The sequence below is a fragment of the Eptesicus fuscus genome, chromosome 5 (assembly GCF_027574615.1).
Source record: "Eptesicus fuscus isolate TK198812 chromosome 5, DD_ASM_mEF_20220401, whole genome shotgun sequence".
NCBI lineage: Eukaryota > Metazoa > Chordata > Mammalia > Chiroptera > Vespertilionidae > Eptesicus > Eptesicus fuscus.
Window position 1 is genome coordinate 75,640,723 of NC_072477.1, and position 21,166 is coordinate 75,661,888.

General features: G+C 40.9%; 1 protein-coding gene, 1 long non-coding RNA gene, 1 other non-coding gene and 1 pseudogene across 5 annotated transcripts in view; 2 read left to right on the forward strand and 2 right to left on the reverse strand.

Annotated features, from left to right (window-relative positions):
• The first annotated feature begins 215 nt into the window (after positions 1–215).
• On the forward strand, positions 216–5,561 carry LOC129149167 (uncharacterized). Its single transcript, XR_008556155.1, has 2 exons — positions 216–558; positions 5,169–5,561. It is a non-coding gene; the product is annotated as an uncharacterized LOC129149167 (long non-coding RNA).
• Positions 1,047–21,166, reverse strand: part of CHD8 (chromodomain helicase DNA binding protein 8) — a 61,549-nt gene continuing 41,429 nt past the window's right edge. Inside the window, exons 15-38 of one of the 3 annotated variants that reach the window (XM_008159795.3) lie at positions 20,158–20,301; positions 19,653–19,908; positions 17,928–18,138; positions 17,479–17,674; positions 16,603–16,770; positions 16,110–16,289; positions 15,107–15,217; positions 14,562–14,758; positions 14,133–14,332; positions 13,872–14,028; positions 13,692–13,781; positions 12,950–13,053; positions 10,656–10,785; positions 9,502–9,577; positions 8,989–9,043; positions 8,604–8,811; positions 7,965–8,173; positions 7,151–7,870; positions 6,775–6,926; positions 6,194–6,496; positions 5,594–5,707; positions 5,222–5,401; positions 4,737–4,853; positions 1,047–2,034 (exon numbers count right to left, since the gene is read on the reverse strand). In XM_008159795.3, coding sequence (XP_008158017.2) covers positions 1,462–2,034; positions 4,737–4,853; positions 5,222–5,401; positions 5,594–5,707; positions 6,194–6,496; positions 6,775–6,926; positions 7,151–7,870; positions 7,965–8,173; positions 8,604–8,811; positions 8,989–9,043; positions 9,502–9,577; positions 10,656–10,785; positions 12,950–13,053; positions 13,692–13,781; positions 13,872–14,028; positions 14,133–14,332; positions 14,562–14,758; positions 15,107–15,217; positions 16,110–16,289; positions 16,603–16,770; positions 17,479–17,674; positions 17,928–18,138; positions 19,653–19,908; positions 20,158–20,301 — 4,851 coding nt within the window. In that variant the 3' untranslated portion in view covers positions 1,047–1,461. Of the gene's footprint in view, positions 2,035–4,736; positions 4,854–5,221; positions 5,402–5,593; positions 5,708–6,193; positions 6,497–6,774; positions 6,927–7,150; positions 7,871–7,964; positions 8,174–8,603; positions 8,812–8,988; positions 9,044–9,501; positions 9,578–10,655; positions 10,786–12,949; positions 13,054–13,691; positions 13,782–13,871; positions 14,053–14,132; positions 14,333–14,561; positions 14,759–15,106; positions 15,218–16,109; positions 16,290–16,602; positions 16,771–17,478; positions 17,675–17,927; positions 18,139–19,652; positions 19,909–20,157; positions 20,302–21,166 lie in introns of all 3 variants that reach the window. The other 2 variants (XM_028136761.2, XM_028136765.2) reach the window with 2 other exon arrangements.
• LOC114229078 (small nucleolar RNA U6-53/MBII-28) lies at positions 10,117–10,225 on the reverse strand. Its single transcript, XR_003615164.1, has one exon. It is a non-coding gene; the product is annotated as a small nucleolar RNA U6-53/MBII-28 (small nucleolar RNA).
• Positions 15,349–15,999, forward strand: LOC129149166 (60S ribosomal protein L17-like; annotated as a pseudogene).

The following is a 21,166-nucleotide window of genomic DNA, read 5'->3' on the forward strand; positions in this document are numbered from 1 at the left end:
TGCCCTTTCCGCTTCCGGGTCCCGACAGCGCTGAGTTTTGCTTTTTAAAAAAAATCCTGCCTCGGGAGGTTAATGGGAAGAAGGAAGAATGTGGAAACCAACAAAATGTGCAAAGTCTAGATTTTCGCGCGATTTTCCTGTTAACTTAGTAACCGCACGCTAGTCGACGTCATCACGTGACGCTCTGCCTCCGCCCTGACTCTCCGCGGGGCCGCAGTTCCCAGGAGCTCCGAGTTCTCGCCGCGGCGGCCGCGGCTGGGGAAAGCTAAGGGGGCGGGAGGCCTGGCGCGCTGGCCCCGCCCCTCACAAGCTGCCGCGCGCGGGTGGGATGACCCCACCCATTGTCAAAAGAAGGGGAAGCAGAAAGAGCGGGATCTGGCGTGGGAGTGGAACATTCCGCTCCTAGAAACGGTGGGGAAGCAAAAGCCTCTGCAGCTCCAGGGCTGGAAAAATCTTCGATGTCAGGACGCTGGGTCAGGGTCTCCAGGAAGACAAGGAGAGCTCAAATCAGGGAGAGGGAACCCATCCTCCCAATGAAACTACCACACAAGTTACGGGGTAAGGACAGAAAGGGGGGAAAAAATGCCCAGGCTTCATCTGAGCGCTGGAATGGCAGGGGAAGGGTTGTAAGAAACAAATGGCTTAAGAGGATTCAACCCCAAAATCCTGACATTCTCTTGCCAGTCTCCTTGCAGCAGTTCAGTGACACCACTTCAGGCTTCCCTAAAGCAATTACTTAAGTTAATCTGAAACAAAAGTTTCGTGATTCTTGCCGAAATTCTTCCATCTCTTCTCAGAACTTGGGAGTTTGAATCTGGAACATTTTGCCTATTTAGCTTAATTCCCTTTCCTTTAGCAAACTGGACAGCCTACACGTACATATAACCTTTAATGGAGTACAAATGACTGCCCTATCCAAGTTAACTTGGCATGAACAGTAATGGACTTTCGGAAAGTGGTGTTGAAATCACCCAGCATGAACAGCAATACTTAAAATTAATATTTATATTGGATTTGAGCAGATGTAGAACAAGGGAAGAGTGGGGAAGGATTAACTTAAATTTATTAATGCCAAGGGAAGGAAGGTAACAGTTCCTGACCCTCCCGCTGTATCCACAGTTCAGCCAGGAACAGGCTCTGCCAGAGGCTAGGGCCAGCGCTACATAGTCTGTGGTTAATGGAGGTTTCTAGGGAGGGGTGAGCACCTCAGCTGCTCTAGTCTCCTTTCCTTCCCCAGAAATGAGGAAGTGGTCGTGTATTATTTAAGGAGTTCCCCTGCCCACCCAATCCGCTCAAATTTGGAAGCAATTAGGTATAAGTTTTCTTTTTCCTTTCACCTCCTTGAGTGGGAGTCTTGGGTTTCCCCACATCTCCCCTGCCCCTCCCACTTTTCCATAGTCCAAGGGCCAGAGTAAATGAAAATACAGCAGCCACCCAAGCAATGGGGACCAAGCTGAGGCTTCAGTCATCCGCATCTTCGCTGGAGTCTGAGTTGGCTGGCATCATAGGATCATCAATGAGTGAGAAGTCCCTTTCTGAGCTATCATAGCCCTGAGATAAATCATCATCATCATCTTCATCCTCATCGTCCTCATTGTCCTCAGGTTGCAGTGATGGCAACCTCAAGGCAGTACCAGAGGTGGTAGAGGCTGGTGAAGAAGGATAACCAGTGGCTCTCAGGCCTGGATGGTGATGGTGATGATGGTGGGGGTGGGGGTGGGGGTGGTGGTGGTGGTGATGAAGCATGGTGCTGGAGTCTACATGAGGGGATGATGTTGCACCACCCATCACAAACGGCATAAAAGGCAAAGATGCAGAAGCAGCACTGCTATGACCCAGAGATGACACAGACTGTAGACCACTACTGCTGTGCTGGAAGGTATTGTGCAGAGACAGGGAGCCAGTGCCTCCACCCTGCATCAGGGCCATCATCTTAGAAAGGTCTGGTCGCATCCTACGGGCTCGCTTCTTACTGTTGTCTGGTGCAATAGGCCCTGGCAAAACCCGATTGAATACAGTTTCAGCATGGTGACTCTGCGAGGAAGAACAACAAAAAAAAAAGAGTAAAAAGAAGGGGAAAAAAAATGAAACAAAAGTAAACAGAGTTCTAGGAGCAAATGCTAGAAGTAGTTGGTTGAAGCATTCTGATGCTAAGATCAAGGATTTCATACTGATATTCATGTCCAGAGTTTTGCTTTTTTCCCATGAGTACATTGTACTTTTACTCTGGCCAACTACTACACAAATGCTTACCTTTGTTAATGAGGTGTCTGAGTAAGACACCGAATCAATACTTGTACAGTATACTTTACTGACAGCAGTTTGTTCACATGATCGTACCATGTGAAGTACCTCACAACTGTTCTGGTATTTACGATACTATCCTTCATTATCAGATCAGAGTGGGTAAACAAAAGAGAGTTCAGGTTACACTTTTGGATGTCTAGAACACCAAAAAGAATGTGGCTAGCTCCTCACCAAATGTAATACGTTTTTCACAATGATAAAAACTTACGTATCTACTGAATTTTAATATATTTTATTGATTTTTTACAGAGAGGAAGAGAGAGGGATAGAGAGTTAGAAACATCGATGATAGAGAAACATCGATCAGCTGCCTCTTGCACACCTCCTACTGGGGATGTGCCCGCAACCAAGGTACATGCCCTTGACCGGAATCGAACCTGGGACCCTTGAGTCCGCAGGCCGACGCTCTATCCACTGAGCCAAACCGGTTTCGGCTGTATCTACTGAATTTTAAATTGCTTCTTCTAGATGTTCTGATTGTAAATTTTGGTTAAGTTCACTGGTGCTGGAAATTACTACTTTTAATGCCCCTGCTTTGCTAGACATATGTATAATACTGGGTAAACAGTCACTGAATTCAGACAAAGGGTATCTGTGTCTCTGGACATTGCCCAATCTAAGCCTACCATCTCACATGAGAATATACCTTTCTATCTTACAGACATTTCAAAACTCTATTTGTAAAGACTTTTAAAATATTATAATAGTACTTAAACTCCAATAATAAAGTATGCAGTGCTAGACACAGTGATCAATTCTATATAAGAATTCTGTACTAGTCATGATTTTCTGTGATTTCCTATGATCCTTTCTTTCTTTAAGAGTTATAAATGAACCATAAAGAATTAGCAAAAGTAGTTGAGGTAACACTATTTTTAGAATTAACCTTTTGCACTCGGATGTCGAGTGTGACTCGACACGGTTAGCATCGGTAGCAGCTCTTTTTATACTCTTTGAATGTATCAATAATTTGAAATATAAAAAAATCCAAATAAATAAGTTTGTATGAAAAGAAACTCCAGTTTTTTATTCTACTGCCGCGCTTTGTAAAATCTGGGGTATTTAAAAAATTAAATCCCGAGTAGAATAAAGGAATCGAGAAAAAAGCAAGTGAGTGCAAAGGGTTAAAGGAAGAAAAGTATTTTTTTTTTACAGGCTGCTATACAATGATCAAGACAGAGAAGGTACCAGCCTTTAGCCCTCAGCCTCCCATATCAACTATTCTGCCCATTACCCACTTGGTCCCATGAAGGCTAAGAGGAAAAATGAAAACATTCTTTATTTTATATGAAACAAAATAGTTATATCAAACTATTTATATGCAACACTTTCACCAAAATAAAATAAACCTCATAAATATATATTATATGCAAAATAATGTTCTAAGAATTTGTTAAATACAAAAGATATTGTTCATTTAGAAATCAATTTTGTTAAGAGAAATCATGTAAAAAGATGTAAAATGATCAGATGAGTAATGATTAAATAAAGTGAGTATGCAAAAGTGCTAATCCATTATAAATGACTGCTTACCAAACCAAACCATGATTTATGTTTAAAAACTACAACTATTGCCCGGCCAGCATGGCTCAGTGGTTATCAACCTATGAACTGGGAGGTCATGGTTCGATTCCCAGTCAGGCTCGGCATGTGGAAGGCAGCCTATCGATGATTCTCTCTCATCAATGATGTTTCTGTCCCTTTCCTCCTCACCCCCTCTCCCTCCTTGAAATCAATAAAAATATATTAACAACAACAACAAAAAAACCAACTATTACCCAAAGTAAGAAAAACACAGCCAAGAGAAACTTCTGCAGTTTTATGTTGGTGGAAAGGATATGGGTACTTAATCCAGAAGGTCTGTAACCATGATAAAACACAGATATACCTGAAAATAATAATAACCTACTGACCAATACTGTTATGATAAAACTATAAAAACATGATTTTCTGTTCTTTTTCTATTACTGGCATATTATTAGTGATTCTCAACCCAAACCCCATGACTGTTTTCCTTAGTAGGCCCCAAATCACGTCTAAAATATATAGACTCATAAAACCTTTAAATATTATGTGGTCCAAACCTCTCTTTTCAGGCAGGCTGTGCAAAAAGAAAAGGTTAAAGGATTTGCTGAAAAACCTCTTAGTCAGTAGAAGAGTAGGATAAGGCTTTGAATGCTCTAACACATCTTACTAATTCTTATATTTTAATAAGTTTAAAGTACTGAAATTAAGTTTTTAGAATTTTATGCTTTTCTAGAGATAACAATGCCACCAGGACTATAAAAATACCAATAACATTACTCTGGCTTCCTTATTGGTGAAGACACATTTTCTCTGACACACATTGGAAAAAAGATAAATAGCATTAAATTTCTCCAGTCACATCTAGTGTGGGAATAGAGCGGCAATGCCTCAGTCTCACTTACCTTTTTTCCATTCCTAGAGTTGGAGGTCTGTACTGGTTCCATTCCCAAACAGTTCAATTCTACCTTATTATTTTTTTTACATCTCTGCCACTTCTGTTTTCTGCGATCCTCCATATACTGCAATAGAAAAGCATCAGTTATCCTAGAGGAGTAATTACTAAGGTATTAGTGTCTAGTTTGACAATAAGTGCTTATTGCATGGATAAACAGAAGATTAGTGCTAGTGGAAAACTGCAATTAAGTAGATCTCTCCAGAAATTTTAGGTGGTTATATAATAATTTGATAGCAAATACTTGCCTAGCAATTTAACATGTGCTTTAACATTATTTTATTTTGATCCTTACAAACCTGTAAGGTAGGTAGGTACTACACCTATTTTGAAGATGCAAAAACAATGACATAATATGGCATGCTTCCTCCGTCTCACACAGCATAGAAATCAAGGGAATCACTTTAAATCCTGCTGGATGAAACTGCCACTCACCGCTAGAAATCGGGGATCGACAGCGAACTCTGGATGACCCTGTAACCACATCTCCAGTTCAGCCCGGCGAGGGGCATCCTCACCCACCAGCAAAGTACCATCCACCTTATTGATGACAGGGATCCGAGTCTCCAGGTCCACATCAAGGTGATTAGGCTCTTCCATGCACTCCACCTCCAGCTGCAAACCCAGAATCCACCCCCATGAGCACATACTCTTCTTTGGGGCAGGAAGGGAGGGGGAGTAGAGCCAATGGTAGCCATAAAACAACTCTAACATCTTCTAGTCCCTCAATCCCAAGTGCCTTCACCATTACTGAGAATAAAAAGCTCTTATCTAATCAACTTGTTAAAGACTTTCTCTACTACTCACCTCAACTAGCTTCTTTCTGTTCCCCTTCTTCTTATGAAATAGAGGATGTCCATCTCCCATTACTCCATTAGCCATCAACTTGTGCTTCTGGAATGTTAGCTTCAATCCTTCCTCCTAGTAAGACAACCCACCAACCCAAGGTGTCATATGGCACGTTTTTAAAATAAGGATTAAGCTTTGGGGGACTTGGGGGTAGAGTCATCTTCTGACTCAATGATAGTGAAAAGGCCATTGCACCTAAGGGTAGAAATTAGAAATATAACAAAATGTATATGCTTTTTCTTGATTTCAGAGAGGAAGGAGGAGAGAGGGATAGAAACATCAATGATGAGAGAGAATCATTGATCAGCTGCCTCCTGCACACCCCCTGCTGGGGATTCAGCTTGCAATCCTGAGCATGTCCCCTGACCAGGAATCGAACTGGAGACATCTTGGTTCATGGATCAGTGCTCAACCACTGAGCAACACCAGCTGGGCTAGCTCTAATTTTTTTCCCTCTCTTCATTTTTAAAGTTAGCTAACCAAATGAGTTTAGTGAAAGGAGTTAGCAAGAACTGTAACTTCCTTCCCCATTTCCCAATACCTAAATGCAAAGCTTACATCTTTGATCTGAACTGTAAACTCCTTCTCATCCATGCCTCGGCGAAGTTTGGTGAACTGAGCTGCTGCTGTGGTGACTGCGGAAACTTCCTCCTCTGCCATGGAAGCTGCACTGCTACTTCGTGGTGTGGGGACTGGAGAGTCACCATATTCTCCTGGAGTCAATGAAGGACTGTCTAACAAGTGGTTGCCTGGCCCCAAAATTCCTCCTGTTACCATTTCCTGACTTCGGCGGCTAGAAGGCCACTTCCCTGAGAGTACAGCCTGGCAGACGAGGTCAATACGGTTTATCAGGACACGATCCTGAGTGGGGAAAAAGAAGTCAACACTGGTTTTAGGGCCTGAATATTAGCTATGAGATCTTGTGATAATCACAATGCCATCATTATCAAGATGGGTACAATCATAAGGCAGAAAGGAGGGAGGTAATAGTATCAGAATCCTAAGTCAACTGAGAAGAGTTTTATAAAAAAACATGCAGCACTAAACACAATCAAAGAAAATCAGAACCATCTGTTCCTTGTTTCTTGTGTGTTACACTGTATTTCTAGACTCTACGTGTCCAGGAATGAGGCTATTACCTTGGGCCACTCAGAGGCTCTTTGTCTTTCTTGTAGCAGCAGAAGCTCAGGGGTCATTTGTTCTCCATCATCATTTGGGAATCCATCTTGGGACATAGTGAGGGACAGGAGACTCTCTTCATCATATAGCTTTGAGTGGGACCTGTCAGCAGCTAGAGATCATACAGAATGTGTGAGCAAAGATGAAAGAATAAGATTATATAGGAATGGTATTATATAGGCTTTTAAATAAAGACTCGGAAAATAACAGATCTCTTTGGATATTCTATCAAATCAAAATCTGAATCTCTTTCAGAGGATGCATTTAGAAAAAAAGGGGAAGAGCAGAGATGGGGGTAATAGGGAAGAAGGTCAACAGCCTGTCACATGCACTCACTTAGCTTCTCTTCCTTCTCGTCCTCACTCTCATCAGTGCTGGAGCTGGAGCTGGATGAGGATGAGGAAGAAGAGGATGATGGTGACAGCTTGCTCAAGTCCAGCTCAGAGTCTGAATCATCCTCATCTTCCAGTTTGACTGGTAGGACACTCCGGGAAACCAGAGAAGTGGTATCAGAGGAGGCGACTCGCATCTCATAGACTTGAGGGGTTGGTCGGTTCCTGGCTACCATGTCATGCTCTAGCTTTAAAGTTAGACTGTCCAGACTGGGGGCCTGGGCAGCTGTCTCCTCAGGTGGCTTTTCAACAGGAGCATCTGGGCGCAGGGGCAATGGTGAGGCAGTGCGCGAGGTATACTGCTGGTGTAGCAGTGGAGTAGAGCAGCGTGACAGGGATGGAGCTGGTGCTCCTGCTTGATGGTTCTGCATATAATTCATTCGGGCAGCCAGAAAAGAGAAGTCTGGGTCCTGCATGATGTTGCAATCTGTTTGGCTCACCCCATGACGGGCTGCCCCTCGTAGAAGCTCCCCATCATGTCGAACAGGCTCCCACCATTTGGGCAATTCAGGACCTGGAGGCTGACATAATGCCAGCCGATCTTCTAAAAGGGGGTGACATAAAACTTGTTCTCGTAAGCGCCGAAGCAATTCGATACGGTAGAGAGTTCGTGAGGCCCTCTCCTCAGTGATGGGCTCAATAAACAGATTAGGGTCTGGAGGCTCTGCAAGAGATAAATGTGGAAGGAGAAATGAGCCACGATTGATTCTGTCACCATCCATCCTGACACTCATCCAAAAATCTCTAGTTTTGCTTACCATCTCCAGCTGCTGGGGGAAGACGGCACACTTGGCGGCACATGGCCACAAAGCCATGGAAATACTTGGTAAGGCTTTCGTCTGTTTTTTTGTCCAGTCGAGCAAAAGTGCGGAAGCGATCCCAATGGAATTGCATGGTGTCAGGGTCATACTCCACACCAAAGGTAGACACTACTCGATAGAAATCAGTTTGTTCACGCCTTGTCCATCTACAAAGGGAAGAGGAATCAGACAACAGTGATCAGAAGAATATAGGGAAACTGATTATTTCTTAGTGTGGCTTAGAGTATCTGAATACACAAAAATTGAAATTAGGAGGAAAATAAAGGCTCAAAAGATAGCAGAAGAGGTAGTTAAGAGGTACTCTGTAACATGTAAGAATTTAATAATTAGCAAATAATTATTATTTATGGGAAAAATGATGTGAGCAAATAATGAGAATGTCTATACAGGAGATCTTCCTGGGAGTTATAATTATGCAGAAAAGTGAAGTTTATGTCAAAGTGTAACAATTAAGGGCAAAGAAGATGGTCCCTCTTTAAAGAATTTCAAATAAATTCTTCCTAAGATGCTTTTCAATATAGGGCCTATAGTAAAGACAAGCTTATAGTGTAGCCCAAATTCCCAGCCATATTTTACCGTTGTTGTTTTTCCCGCCGTGCAATTTCTTTTAGCTTGAAGGCTGCCTCACAACGTCGCCGTCTCCGGTCCCCACGTTCTGCAGCTTCTATCTTCATCTGCTCTCTCTTGTAGCTACGCTGATAGGCTGTGACTAGGCGCCGAAGCCTAGCTGTCAGGGCAGAGCCTGGAGGCCAGAATAGATGGCCTGGCTGTTGGGTTACCTGGGCTGTGGGAACCAAAGTAGAATGAAAAAGAAGTACAGGAAAGACAGTACAGATAATACTGGTAATTCAACCCACCCAAAGGCAAAGCTCTTAGAAATCCCAGGATAGGATAGAATCAGTTGATAATTCCCCAAACTCACCATCCCACACAAATTGTACTAGGTGACCTAGACATTTACCTTCTTCTCCATCAATTACTGAGATCTCCTCATCCATCATCATCAAAGGATCACCCTAGAGAAGGAGATCCACCCCACAGGATGGAGGGAAGAGGGAAAGGGGAAGAAGTTGATACTCTGAAATCACTTTCTCAAGTGTGTCCTTCTATAGTACCAAGGGATCAAGAAAATTTTCGAATGAAAGGAACCCTCACAAAAAATTGGAAGTAACTAACTAAGTGAATAAGAAAGGAGAACCTGAAAAGTCAGTTCTTATTAATGGCTGGAAGATTAACAGGACTCAGGAACTTATTTAAAATAGTATTTTCCAATGTCCAGTGTAGGTCTTCCACAAAGTCATCCCTGATCTCCCCCAAAAGCATTACAATCCTTTCTATAATACTTTATATTCTCAAATGGTAATTACTTTTCATTTTGTTTTAAAAATTAGTCAATATACTTCAGGATTCAAGGAATAGGAGAATACTTAACTATTTAGTAAGAGAGAAAATAGACTTAAATGACAATTCTCACCTCATCATCTTGGTCCTTTGGGGGACCCTGGAGTGGTTTATATTCAGGATCTTCACAATCCTTATCAAAGTCAACCCTAAAATTACACAGAGGCATGAGAAAATGTTAGCAACGTATCTTTTTTCACTAAGAGGAACCTAGGATGAAGAGCTGGCCAAGCATACAATCCAGCATGGAACAGTCTTTTTTTTCATGCTGGAAGGAAAGGCAGGCCAGGTGCTAAGCTCTGAGTAAGTTAGGCACAGCATCCAAAAGAATAAAAAATAGGGAGAAATTGACAAAGTGCACTCTAAATTGCTTTAATTTAAAATGAAACCCCATCAAGCACACTTGTCTCTTTATAGCCCTGTTTATTGTTTAACCCATTACCCACCTCCTTCCCAACTATATACTTTTATTTCATTCGAATGACCCCTGCTTGTTTATTTTTACAACTTTGCTCTACTGAGCAGAAGAGTGACATAATAAATAAATCATTTATTACTGCAATGAATAAATGGCCCAATTTCCTTTGAGAGTCCTTCACTAAGCAACTTGAGGTTATGATCATCAAAGAGAAACCTCTCAACCATGAAGATGTGTGGGTATTCATGAACTAAGCCAACTCTCTCATATGCCTCTCAGGTCTCCACATGAGAAGTTTTGTTTAACTCACTGGCACCCAAGTAGGGCAACACTGCCCCACCTGGTGGCTCAGTATTAGCATGGCAACTCATCATCGAGGCATGTATCCAGGCAGAGTAATGCCTTTATGTCAACCAGAGCTAAAATTTCCTACGGCTCTACCATATAAGTGGTATGGAAGAGCTACATGGCTATTATCTTTTAAGAAGACCAGTTATCCTTTCAGCTACTGTGGCTGTACAGAAAAGTACTGCAAAGAAAATGGAACAGAACATCAAATAAGCCAATTGGGAGTAACATTAATTTTCACCCTTAGTTGTATCTTATGGCAATGCATGGTTTTAAGCCAGTTTATGGAGTCCTTTCTGCTGGTCTCACTTTTTGTTAAGAATTTATCATTCATAAGTATAACCACCATTAAGAATCGCAATGTGTTCAGTCAAGGCTAAAGTTATCTCTTAGCACAAGTTATATAATAGCCTTTATAGGGTTGCCAAAGAACTTTAAGAGAATTAAACACCAAAGCTTACCCTTCTACTATGTCAGAGAAATTATCCAACACTCGGTGTTCTGCTGCAATAGCTTTGTCATCTGGTCGACCAGCCTTTTCCAAGAAACATAAAGCTGGGTCTGCCCTCATAGTATTATATTTTTCATAGCCTAGAAGAAAAAGGGCCATAAATTGAAGAAAACCATGGATTCACTTTTGTTTTTATGCTTATTTTATATGCTTATTTTGTATATTATATGGGCTCCTTTCTTCACAATGCAAAATATAGTTTAAATGTTAACTTGGACAGCTGTTGGGTTATCCTATATAATACAAGCCTAATATGCTAAGTGTCTGGTCAACCAATCAAAGCATAATATGCTAATGATATGCTAAGGTGGCTCAACTGCTTGCTATGACATGCACTGACCACCAGGGGGCAGACAGTCAACCAGTTGACCAGTCGCTATGATGTGCACTGATCACCAGAGGGTAGATGCTCCGACCAGTAGGGTAGCTTGCTGCTGGGGTCCGGCCGATTGGGACTGAGTGAGACGGGATGGACACGCCCTGAAGCCCTCCTGCGGTCCCTCTCTGGCTAGCCAACCTCCCACGTTCCCCAGCCACGATTGTGCACTGGTGGGGTACCTCGGCCTAGCCTGCACCTTTTCGCAATCTGGGACCCCTCAGAGGATGTCGGAGAGCCGGTTTTAGCCTGATCCCACAGGCCAGGCCAAGGGACCCCACTGGTGCATGAATTTGTGCACTGGGCCTCTAGTATTACTATATTTAATATTTCTATAGCAATTTAGAGTTATAAAGGGCTTTAATACTAGTTATTAAAAATAGGAATTTAATCAATTTTTATACATGTAACTTAGATGGCACAACATACAGATTGGTAACAATTATTAGAGAACAGATGAAAGACTCCCTATATTGGGATTTAACTATCCATCTGGTCTTTCTTGCACATCTATTTATAGGGACAGCCATTTAATTGGTAGTCTTCCTGTTATTTTTACTACATAGATGGGGAAACTAAAAAAGTAAAAAAGTTAGGGAAAAGTCACACATTTTCAAATGAAGGATTAAAAATTTGTACCTGCAAACAGACTGAACTTTTCATGAATGGTAAATGAATGAGTGAACACACTTTAGGATGTTTATACTATTCTAAGTAAGCCTAAGAGTACAAACGTTCACACTTTTTCTTATCTCATTAAACTTCTCAAAAACACGTGGATCAGTGCATTACTTTTATTTTATAAAAGTAAACACAAGAATTTTTTTTTTAATTATTAAAAACGGAATTTTAGCCGAGACCGGTTTGGCTCAATGGATAGAGCGTCGGTCTGCGGACTGAAAGGTCCCAGGTTCGATTCCGGTCAAAGGCATGTACATTGGCTGCGGGCACATCCCTGGTAGGGGGTGTGCAGGAGGCAGCTGGTCGATGATTCTCTCTCATCGATGTTTCTAGCTCTCTATCCCTCTCCCTTCCTCTCTGCAAAAAAAATCAATTTAAAAAAAAAAAGAAAGAAAAATGGAATTTTAGAGGGGGAGAGAAGAGAAACATTGTTCAGCTGCCTCCTGCATGCCTCCTACTGGGGATTGATCTCACAACCACTGCACGTGTCCTGACAGCGAATCAAACCAACAATCTTTGGGTGCACAGGGAGATGCCCAACCAACTGGGCAGGAAAAGTATTAAAAAAAAAATAATATTCCAATTTACCAAGTCAGTGGGCTAGAATTTAGCACTCAATGCTTTTAATGCCTGGGATTTGTCATTAGGCAAAAATGAAGAAGAAGTATTTTCTCTCACCCCCACCCCCATTTTTATTTCACTCAAACACTACTGTTTACACATACACCTGAAGTATAAAGTATTCTACTTTTATTACATCCTATTTTAATAAAGGTTCAGAGTGCCTGAACAGTTAGAAAAATGGGATGTTATAGAACACTTTCAGCAAGCCACAATAAAGTCATACAAATTAAGTACATTTAACGATAGTTAGCATACATGACCTCCCCTGATTTGTGGAACCTTAACTTAGATGCCACAACATACAGACTGGTAACAATTATTGGAGAACAGATGGAAGACTCCCTACATTGGGATTTAACTATCCATCTGGTCTTTCTTGAACATCTATTTATAGAGACAGCTGCTCAGCTCTGAATATTTAAAAACTAGTTTCCCATTCAAACGTAAGTTTATTGAAAATCAATCACAGAAGTTAGTTATTAGTCATGAGCATTTTGCTAAATGTTCTATCTGTGGATATAAATCTACAACAGGAAAGGAACAGACCAAAAGAAGGTACCTACCATGCTTAAACACACCAATGAGCAGGGACTTGTCAGCCTCACTGTCCCACCATGTTGTTGGAACCTCCAGCTGATCCACTACTGGGAACCATATGTCAATCTCACTAAAGGTATAAGAGGACAACACCAAAAATCAACAGAAAACTGAAAAATAAAATGCCACATTTCTATCTAAGAACATGGACAACTAAAAAGTATACTTGGGAATGAAGGTAAAGGACAATTACAAATATTACGTAGATGTTGGTAAAGTTAAAGTGTGTATTAAAATTTATAATGATAATCCTAACTTGTGAAGGAGGGAATCTATCAATGTAACCACAGACAGGAAAAGGTGCGGGAGGACTAGAAAAAAAGATAGCAGGATTAAATAGAAAAAAAAAAAAAGTAAAAGTTGAACTCTTATCAAGAGGATATTTCATTTACCATTTATCATAATGTGAATCTTGAATTTTTATAGTAAAAATTTTCCTTTGGGGGAAAAAAGGTGTAAGAGGGCAGAGTCAGTACAGTAATGCAGGAAATTAAAATAATAATCCTTGGAGAGAGCTACAAGTATCTTCTTTTATCCATTAATTTAAATGCTCATGCAGCTATCTACTTCTTTCTGCAGTTATCAGATACAGAACTAAAGACCTACTAGATAGATTTTAATTATCCGGTATAAATATAAAATGAAATAAATAAAACAATCTTTTCTTCAATAAGGCATGGCAAGTAGAAAACTACAGAGTGACTTTACCTGGCAATGGCACCCCCTAACACCTTCTCTGCCTGGTCTCCAATCACCTCCTGCCTCAGATAGTACAGCATTCGTACCCGTAATAGCACCCTACAAAGAAGAGAGGAAGAGCTGGCTCAATAATAGTGTAGAAAGTTTGCAGTGGAAAACACTTTAGTCTTGGTCAAATTCCATCCTTACTTGTTACACTGATGTTTCAAGTGTTTCTTATAACTTTCATCTTGGAACAGAGTATCAGGGTTGTATTTCCGGATCCAATCTGCCTTATGGATATCAAAAGTGCTTTGTGACTTTACTTTTTTCCCCTTGCGACCACGAGGCACAGGGATAGAAAGACCTGGAGAAGGGGAAACATTGAAGACTTGGATTGAGAAAACTCCTTGGACCTGAAAAGGATTAGATAACCTAAAGAAAGATGAAAAGTAAAGAGTTGGTAATTACCAGAATGATTCTGCAATTCTTTTGTCTTGCCATTTTCAGCAGGGCTAATCAAGTCCCAAATGAAACCTTTGATATTTTCATCCCCACGATAGTGTAGAAGACAGTACACGAGGATAGCCCGGCAAATTGTCTCCACATCTCGCTCAGTCATACGTCGCTTAAAGCGTCCATGAGATAAGATATCTCGCCACCGTCCCCAACTAGAAGAACAAAAAGAAAATTATATTAATATGTTCCTGGGGACTCTAATTCAATAATATCCTCCAGTCCCTAGAATCGCATATCCCAAAAAGGTGGGAGACAAAAAGATCTTGGGAAAACGTGGTTAACAGAATAAAGTTTTTCCTATTGTCCCCCGTTTGAAATCTCCAACTTGGGTGCCTATCAAGATGGAGATGCACAACCTCTGATGGCAAGGTGGGTTCTTACCCATATACCAATAGGTGCTTTTCCACCCGGAAGCAGTCAGTGCGTCCATAGGTATGGTGACGGTCATGCCGGCGAGAGCGTGGCCGCTCATCATCTTCACTTTCCAAATCAGAGAATTCTACCAGGTCGTCATCCTTCAGAGTGCTGAAATGGCGGGTCTGTTTTCGTACTCTAGGTGTGTCAATCACCAAGTTATTCTATGCAAAGTATAGAAAGAGAAGTAACTCTTCTTGACATGATCATGGGAAAGGCATTAAGACAATTATGGATTGAAATAGCCGTGGATGTAATGTTTGTAGATACTCAAAGAGAGATTTTTTTAGGACATGCTAAATAATCTGCAGGGATTCAGGAAATAAAATGAAATTGTAAATATCTAAGCAGTTTTCTGGGGCCTACTATGTAGAAAGTTTTTTCAACAGCCTTTGTTTATAATACACTATTATAAACCAAGGTCAGCATCTAAGACACTGAGCAGCTATAAAGATTCCTAAGAGTACTATGTCTTCTATAATATTTCCTCCCTACAGGAAAAGGCAGCTCACCTTGCTATTGAGTAGATCCATGTCCAGGTCAGCCTTTTTGGCCCACTTTTGCCAAAAGTTGGGGTCATCCAAAGAAATATCTGTTCGATTTTCAGAAGCAACAAAGCTTGCCTGGTGAGGAACAAAAGAACAGAGTAAAGCTGACTATACTACTTTTCTGAGAAATGGGAAACCAGTAATTGCTTTAAAAATATATATATATTTAGTTTTTCCTAAAAAGCAGCCTGAGGTGACTTCTGAAAATGGTTCGCTATTCACTTGTCCCCAAAAACCCCACAAAATCATGCAAACCAAGAGGTTTGAATCTTCATGTTCATTTTAAGAACACTTGTGAAACTGCCCAGGCCATTAAGGGTACACATATCCTAAAAGCCACCAAGTATCTGAAGGATGCCACTTTACAGAAGCAATGTGTGTCCCTTCGTTGTTACAAATACTGGAGTTGGTAGGTGTGTCCAGGCCAAACAGTGGGGTGGAACACAGGGTCAGTGGCCAAAAAAGTGACCTCTTGGTTTGCATGATTTTGTGGGGTTTTTGGGGACAAGTGAATAGCGAACCATTTTCAGAAGTCACCTCAGGCTGCTTTTTAGGAAAAGCTACTGAATTTTGCTGCACATGCTTAAAAATGCAGAGACTAATGCTGAACTTAAGGGTTTAGATGTAGATTTTCTGGTCATTGAGCACCTTCAGGTGAACAAAACTCCCAAAGTGCAGCAGAGAACTTAGAGAGCTCATGGGCACATTAACCCACACATGAGCTCTCCTTGCCACACTGAGGTGATCCTCACTGAAAAAAGAGTAGGCTATTCCTAAACCAGAAGAGGAGGTTGCACAGAAGAAAAAAGATAGTCCAGAAGAAATGGAAGAAACAAAAACTTTTGGCCTGCGAGTAAAATCAGCATAAAAGACATGCTAATAAAAGTTAAATATATATACTCTCCTCCCCCTAGAGATTCTTGTGTCTATCTCTGCTTATCTAGCCTCTGGCACAGATAGAACATACCTTGGCAAAGGTAGAACCCTTTCCTTCAGACTCAATGGTGATGGTTGTGGTTCGTCTTAACAAGATCTGGTCAATGTCCTCTTCACAAAACTTGGAGCCCTCATCATCTTCCTCCATTATGGCTGCATATGCTCCTTTTCGTAAGAGGTCTTCAATTTCCTTCTTGGAGAATTGCTGGATCTACAAAATCCAATAGAAAGATGAAAAGACTACCAAGAAAACATTATCTAATGATATCATAATATTTTAGTTTGTTATAGTTTAAGAATTATAAAGGTTGCTGGTTTGATTCCTGGTAGAGGGCATACAGGAGGCAGCCAATGTTTTGCTCTCACATCCATGTTTCTGCCTCCCTTCCTCTCTCTCTAAAAATTAAAAAAGAAATAAAAATTGAGAATCCAAATAAGGTGGTCAGATTCCAATGCAAAAATAGTTTTTTGTCTCTATCTCTATGACCTGGTACAAACATTATCAATAGACCAAGAGAACTCACTCCAGTAATGTTGCCATCCCGACCACTCATGGACTGCAGCACAGCCTTATCCAATCCCAACTTGAGGCTAGCTTTATCAAACATTTCTCTCTCATAAGAATTCCGAGTGATGAGACGGTACACCTTCACAGCTTTGCTCTGCCCAATTCGATGACACCGTGCCTGGGCCTGGATATAAAAAATGGAAGAAAAGGGCAAAGATTACGTAAAATGGGAGGTGGGGATGCTGACTTAAAATACCAATTCACATCTATAAAGCAGCAATAAGATCAACTCAAAATCAAAAGTATATTTCAAGATGAAATTATTGTCCCATCATGTAGACCAGGGGTCAGCAAACTATGGTCTGTATGGACACCCTGTTTCTATAAATAAAGTTTTACTGGAATATAGCCCTACCCACCATTTACATATTGTCTATGTCTGCTTTTGTGTTATAAGAGTAGAAGCTATGTGTTCTGGCCCGGCCAGTGTGGCTCAGCGGTTGAGTGTCGACCTAGGAACCAAGAGTTCACTGGTTCGATTCCTGGTCAGGGCACATGCACGGGTTGTGGGCTCAATCCCCAGCAGGGGGTGTATAGGAGGCAGCCAAGCGATGATGTCTCTCTCTCATTGATGTTTCTATCTCTCTATCCCTCCCTCTTTCTAAAAATCAATAAAAACATATTAAAACAAAAAGTAACTATATGTTCTGAAAAGCCCAACATTTACTATCCGGCTCTTGCAAGAAAGAGTTTGCTGACCTCTGATCTAGACTGCCACCCTTACTAAGTAAACAATTCCATACTCTCCGAAGTACAAGTTTCTAAGATCCTGATCCCGCTGAAAAACCTCCCAGGTTGGGCAGTTAGTCCCTAAAACAATGATTTCTTTTACCTGCAGATCATTTTGTGGATTCCAGTCTGAATCAAAGATGATGCAGGTATCAGCAGCTGTGAGATTAATACCAAGTCCACCAGCCCGGGTGCATAGCAAGAAGACAAAGCGGTCTGAGTCAGGCTTGCTGAAGCGGTCAATAGCAGCCTGACGAAGGTTCCCTCTAACTCGCCCATCAATACGCTCATATAAGTACCTGTTTGGGAGTCACAGGGGAAAAAAAATTTAATTGAATACGCAGGAAAAAAGAGATTAAAAAAAGCAGAGTAGGATCAATACCAGTACCTCCATGTCTCTAGTTGACCAAAAGCTGAACAGAAAGTTGAGAATCAGAGTCTTAAATACTTCTCTTATCCCAGTCCTGATCAAATTAAACTCAGGTCCTACAACTTTTTTGCAGCTTTATGATGATACAATAAACATAAGGCAAGGGATGATTCTTTGCTCACCTCCTCTGGATTAGATAATCCTCTAGGATATCTAGGCAGCGTACCATCTGGGAGAAGATCAGAACCTTATGGCCACCAGCTTTAAGTTTTGGAAGTAATTTGTCAATAAGAACCAATTTGCCAGCTGAACGAACCATGGCCTGCAAGTGGAAGTCATGAGGTATAATATGGCAAGCTTCTCTAAATTCTGTTAGGATTTTTTCTTCTGCACCTGTCAAAAGAAAAATCAAACTTGATGGCAAGGTCCAGAAAAACATACTAAGGCTATATTTTATTTAACTGAGAGAAAGGAGAAAAGAGTAATTTGACTTGAGATCAACATATCACACAGACAGAATTTCAGCACACCCGAAATTCTAATCATCTTCAATTGTATTAAAATATTCCAAGTAAGGCTTAAAATTATTAATTGGGTAAAAAATATGTAAATGTGTGGACAAAGACATGCAAAACACTATTACCACCCTACTTGCATCGAAAACAAAAACAGCAAAATGGAGTAGCAATAATGACATTAACCAGAGAACAGAATGACTTGAATGATTATTCATGAAATTCAAAACAGCAAATCCTAATTAATTTTAGAGGTTATGTAGAATCAAGCAGGTAGAAAAAATAGAGAAAGATATTTCAAATAATGGGAATGGGGAGGAGTTTAATGGGGGGAAAACAGGGTATATATGTAATACTGTTAACAATAAAGATTTTATTTTTATTTATTTATTTTTAATATATTTTATTGATTTTTTTACAGAGAGGAAGAGAGAGGGAGAGAGAGTTAGAAACATCGATGAGAGAAAACATCGATCAGCTGCCTCTTGCACACCTCCTACTGGGGATGTGCCCGAAAGCAAGGTACATGCCCTTGACCGGAATCGAACCTGGGACCCTTGAGTCCGCAGGCCGACGCTCTATCCACTAAGCCAAACCAGTTTCGGCAACAATAAAGATTAAAAAAAAAAGATATTTCACGTAAGAATTGTTTCAAAAGGAAAACTCCCTCCCGTCCACTCCCAAATTAGGCTGAATCAGTCAACGCACCAATTGTTCCTAGGGAATATAATTTAGAAAGTAAAACATGTAATATAGAAATGGAAGGTACTGCCCAGCTGGTGGTGTGACTCAGTTGTTGAGCGTCAACCCATCAAGAGGTCACCAGTTTGGTTCCCTGTCCAGGCACATGCCTGGGTTGTGGGCTGGATCCCTGGTAAAAGGCATGCAGGAGGCAGCCAATTGATGTTCTCTCTCATCGATGTTTCTCTCTCTCTCCCTTTTCCTTCCTCTCTCTCTCAAAACAAAAAACAAAACAAAAACACAATAAAAATGTTTTTTAAAAAGTGAAATCCAGACTGGCTCTAAAACCCACACTCTTTTTTTTTTGTTTAATATATTTTTATTGATTTTAGAGGAAGGGAGAGGGAGAGAGAGAAACATCAGTGATGAGAGAGAACCATTGACCGGCCACCTCCCGCATGCCCCCGACTGGGGATTGAGCCTGCAACCCAGGCATGTGCCCTTAATCGGAATGGAACCTGGGACCCTTCAGTCCACAGGCGACACTCTATCCACTGAGCCAAACCAGTCAGGGCTAAAACCCACACTCTTAACTACTATGCTAAACTCAGTCTTGTCTTGCTCCCCATTTGAAGGGTGTATCAGTTTTTCTTAAAAAAAAAAAAAAAAAAAAAAGAAGAAATGGCAGGTATTTTCCAGAAATTTCCTCACCATTGATGAGATAGGGATGGTTGCAGCATTTGCGCAACTCCATCATTGTGTTGAGTAGATTAGGCATGTTAGTGTGACCTGCCCCTTTGGAAAGAAAGGAGAAATTCTTCTCCAAAATAGCCCGGTAGTATTTCTTCTGGATGTTGGTCAGCTCTACTTCAATAATAGTTTCCTGTTTGGGTGCCAGGTTTTTTTCAACATCCTCTTTCAGTCTTCTCAGCATCATTGGCTTGAGAATGGCCTGTAGCTTTTGAACCTGAGAGAGAAATGAAACCAATAACATGAGGACAAACATTCTCACAGTATGTGGAAACATTAAGAAATATAATGAGAGCTTTCTAGTATCTGAAAAATGTAGATTTTGGACAATGCCACACATGATTTAGGCACAAGTTTATAAGAAGTTCAGAAAGACCCTTGATGCCTATGGCAATAGATGCCTGTTTAGTGCAAACTTTACCTTTTTTGTCTGAGGTTAGCACCTCATCAGATACAGTCATCCTACCTGTTCCTCTGTCTTGAGATCCCCAAAATCCTTGAGGAATTCTGATTCTGAGGGGAACTGTGATGGTTCCAAGAAATGAAGCAAACTAAACAGCTCCTCCACAGTATTTTGCAGTGGTGTTCCTGTGAGTAGCACTTTGTGTTCCTAGAAATGGAGAAAACAGAAGATTGAGAAGACTCAAAAATACAAAGGTCTTTTGGGATTTTTCTCTTAAGCATATAACTTTAGCTTTACTTTCTTTATTTGTAAAATTATGGGAATGGACCAGATTACTCTCTTAACCTTTATTTCACTTGCTCCCTCTTTTGATAAACACAAAACATTTAAGAAAACTTTTAATATTATTCAACATATTTGAACTTAAATATTATGATTATAAACAGAGAAATATTCAGAATGGCTTTTTTTGCAATTACATATGCTTTTCAACACTCAACTCCTATATACTACTATGTCCTCTTTTAGGGAAGGTGTGGGATTAAATATAGCCATTAGTTCTTTGAGGTTCCTCCTATCAAGGTTCACCCCTTGAATCTGGGCTTGCCTGTGACTTGCTCTCTCTGACAAAGAGAATGTAGAAGAGTAATATCATGTTGACTTTCAGAGCCTGTACCTCAAAGGCATTGTAGCTTCTGCCTTTGCCCTCTTGGAATACTGCCCTGATCCTACCATTTAAAGAAGCAAAGTCTGGCCAATTGGAGGATGACAGGCCATGTGGAAGATGACCCAGGCACCCCACCCAACAACCAGCAGCAATTGCTAGCTGCAGATGCATTACTGACTCCAGGTAAGTCCACCAAAAGAAAAGGCAGAGCTGAGCCCAGCCCAACTTGCTGAGCCAGAGAATCATGAAAAATACAGTTACTGTTTTAAGCCACTGTTTTGGGGTATTTTGTTGCGCAGTATTAGGTAACTAATATAGTATCCCACCTCTCCACTGGTTGAGAACCACTAACCCAGAGTTGCCTTCCAATTCTAAAATTTCTATGACTTTAAGGTTACCGTTCCC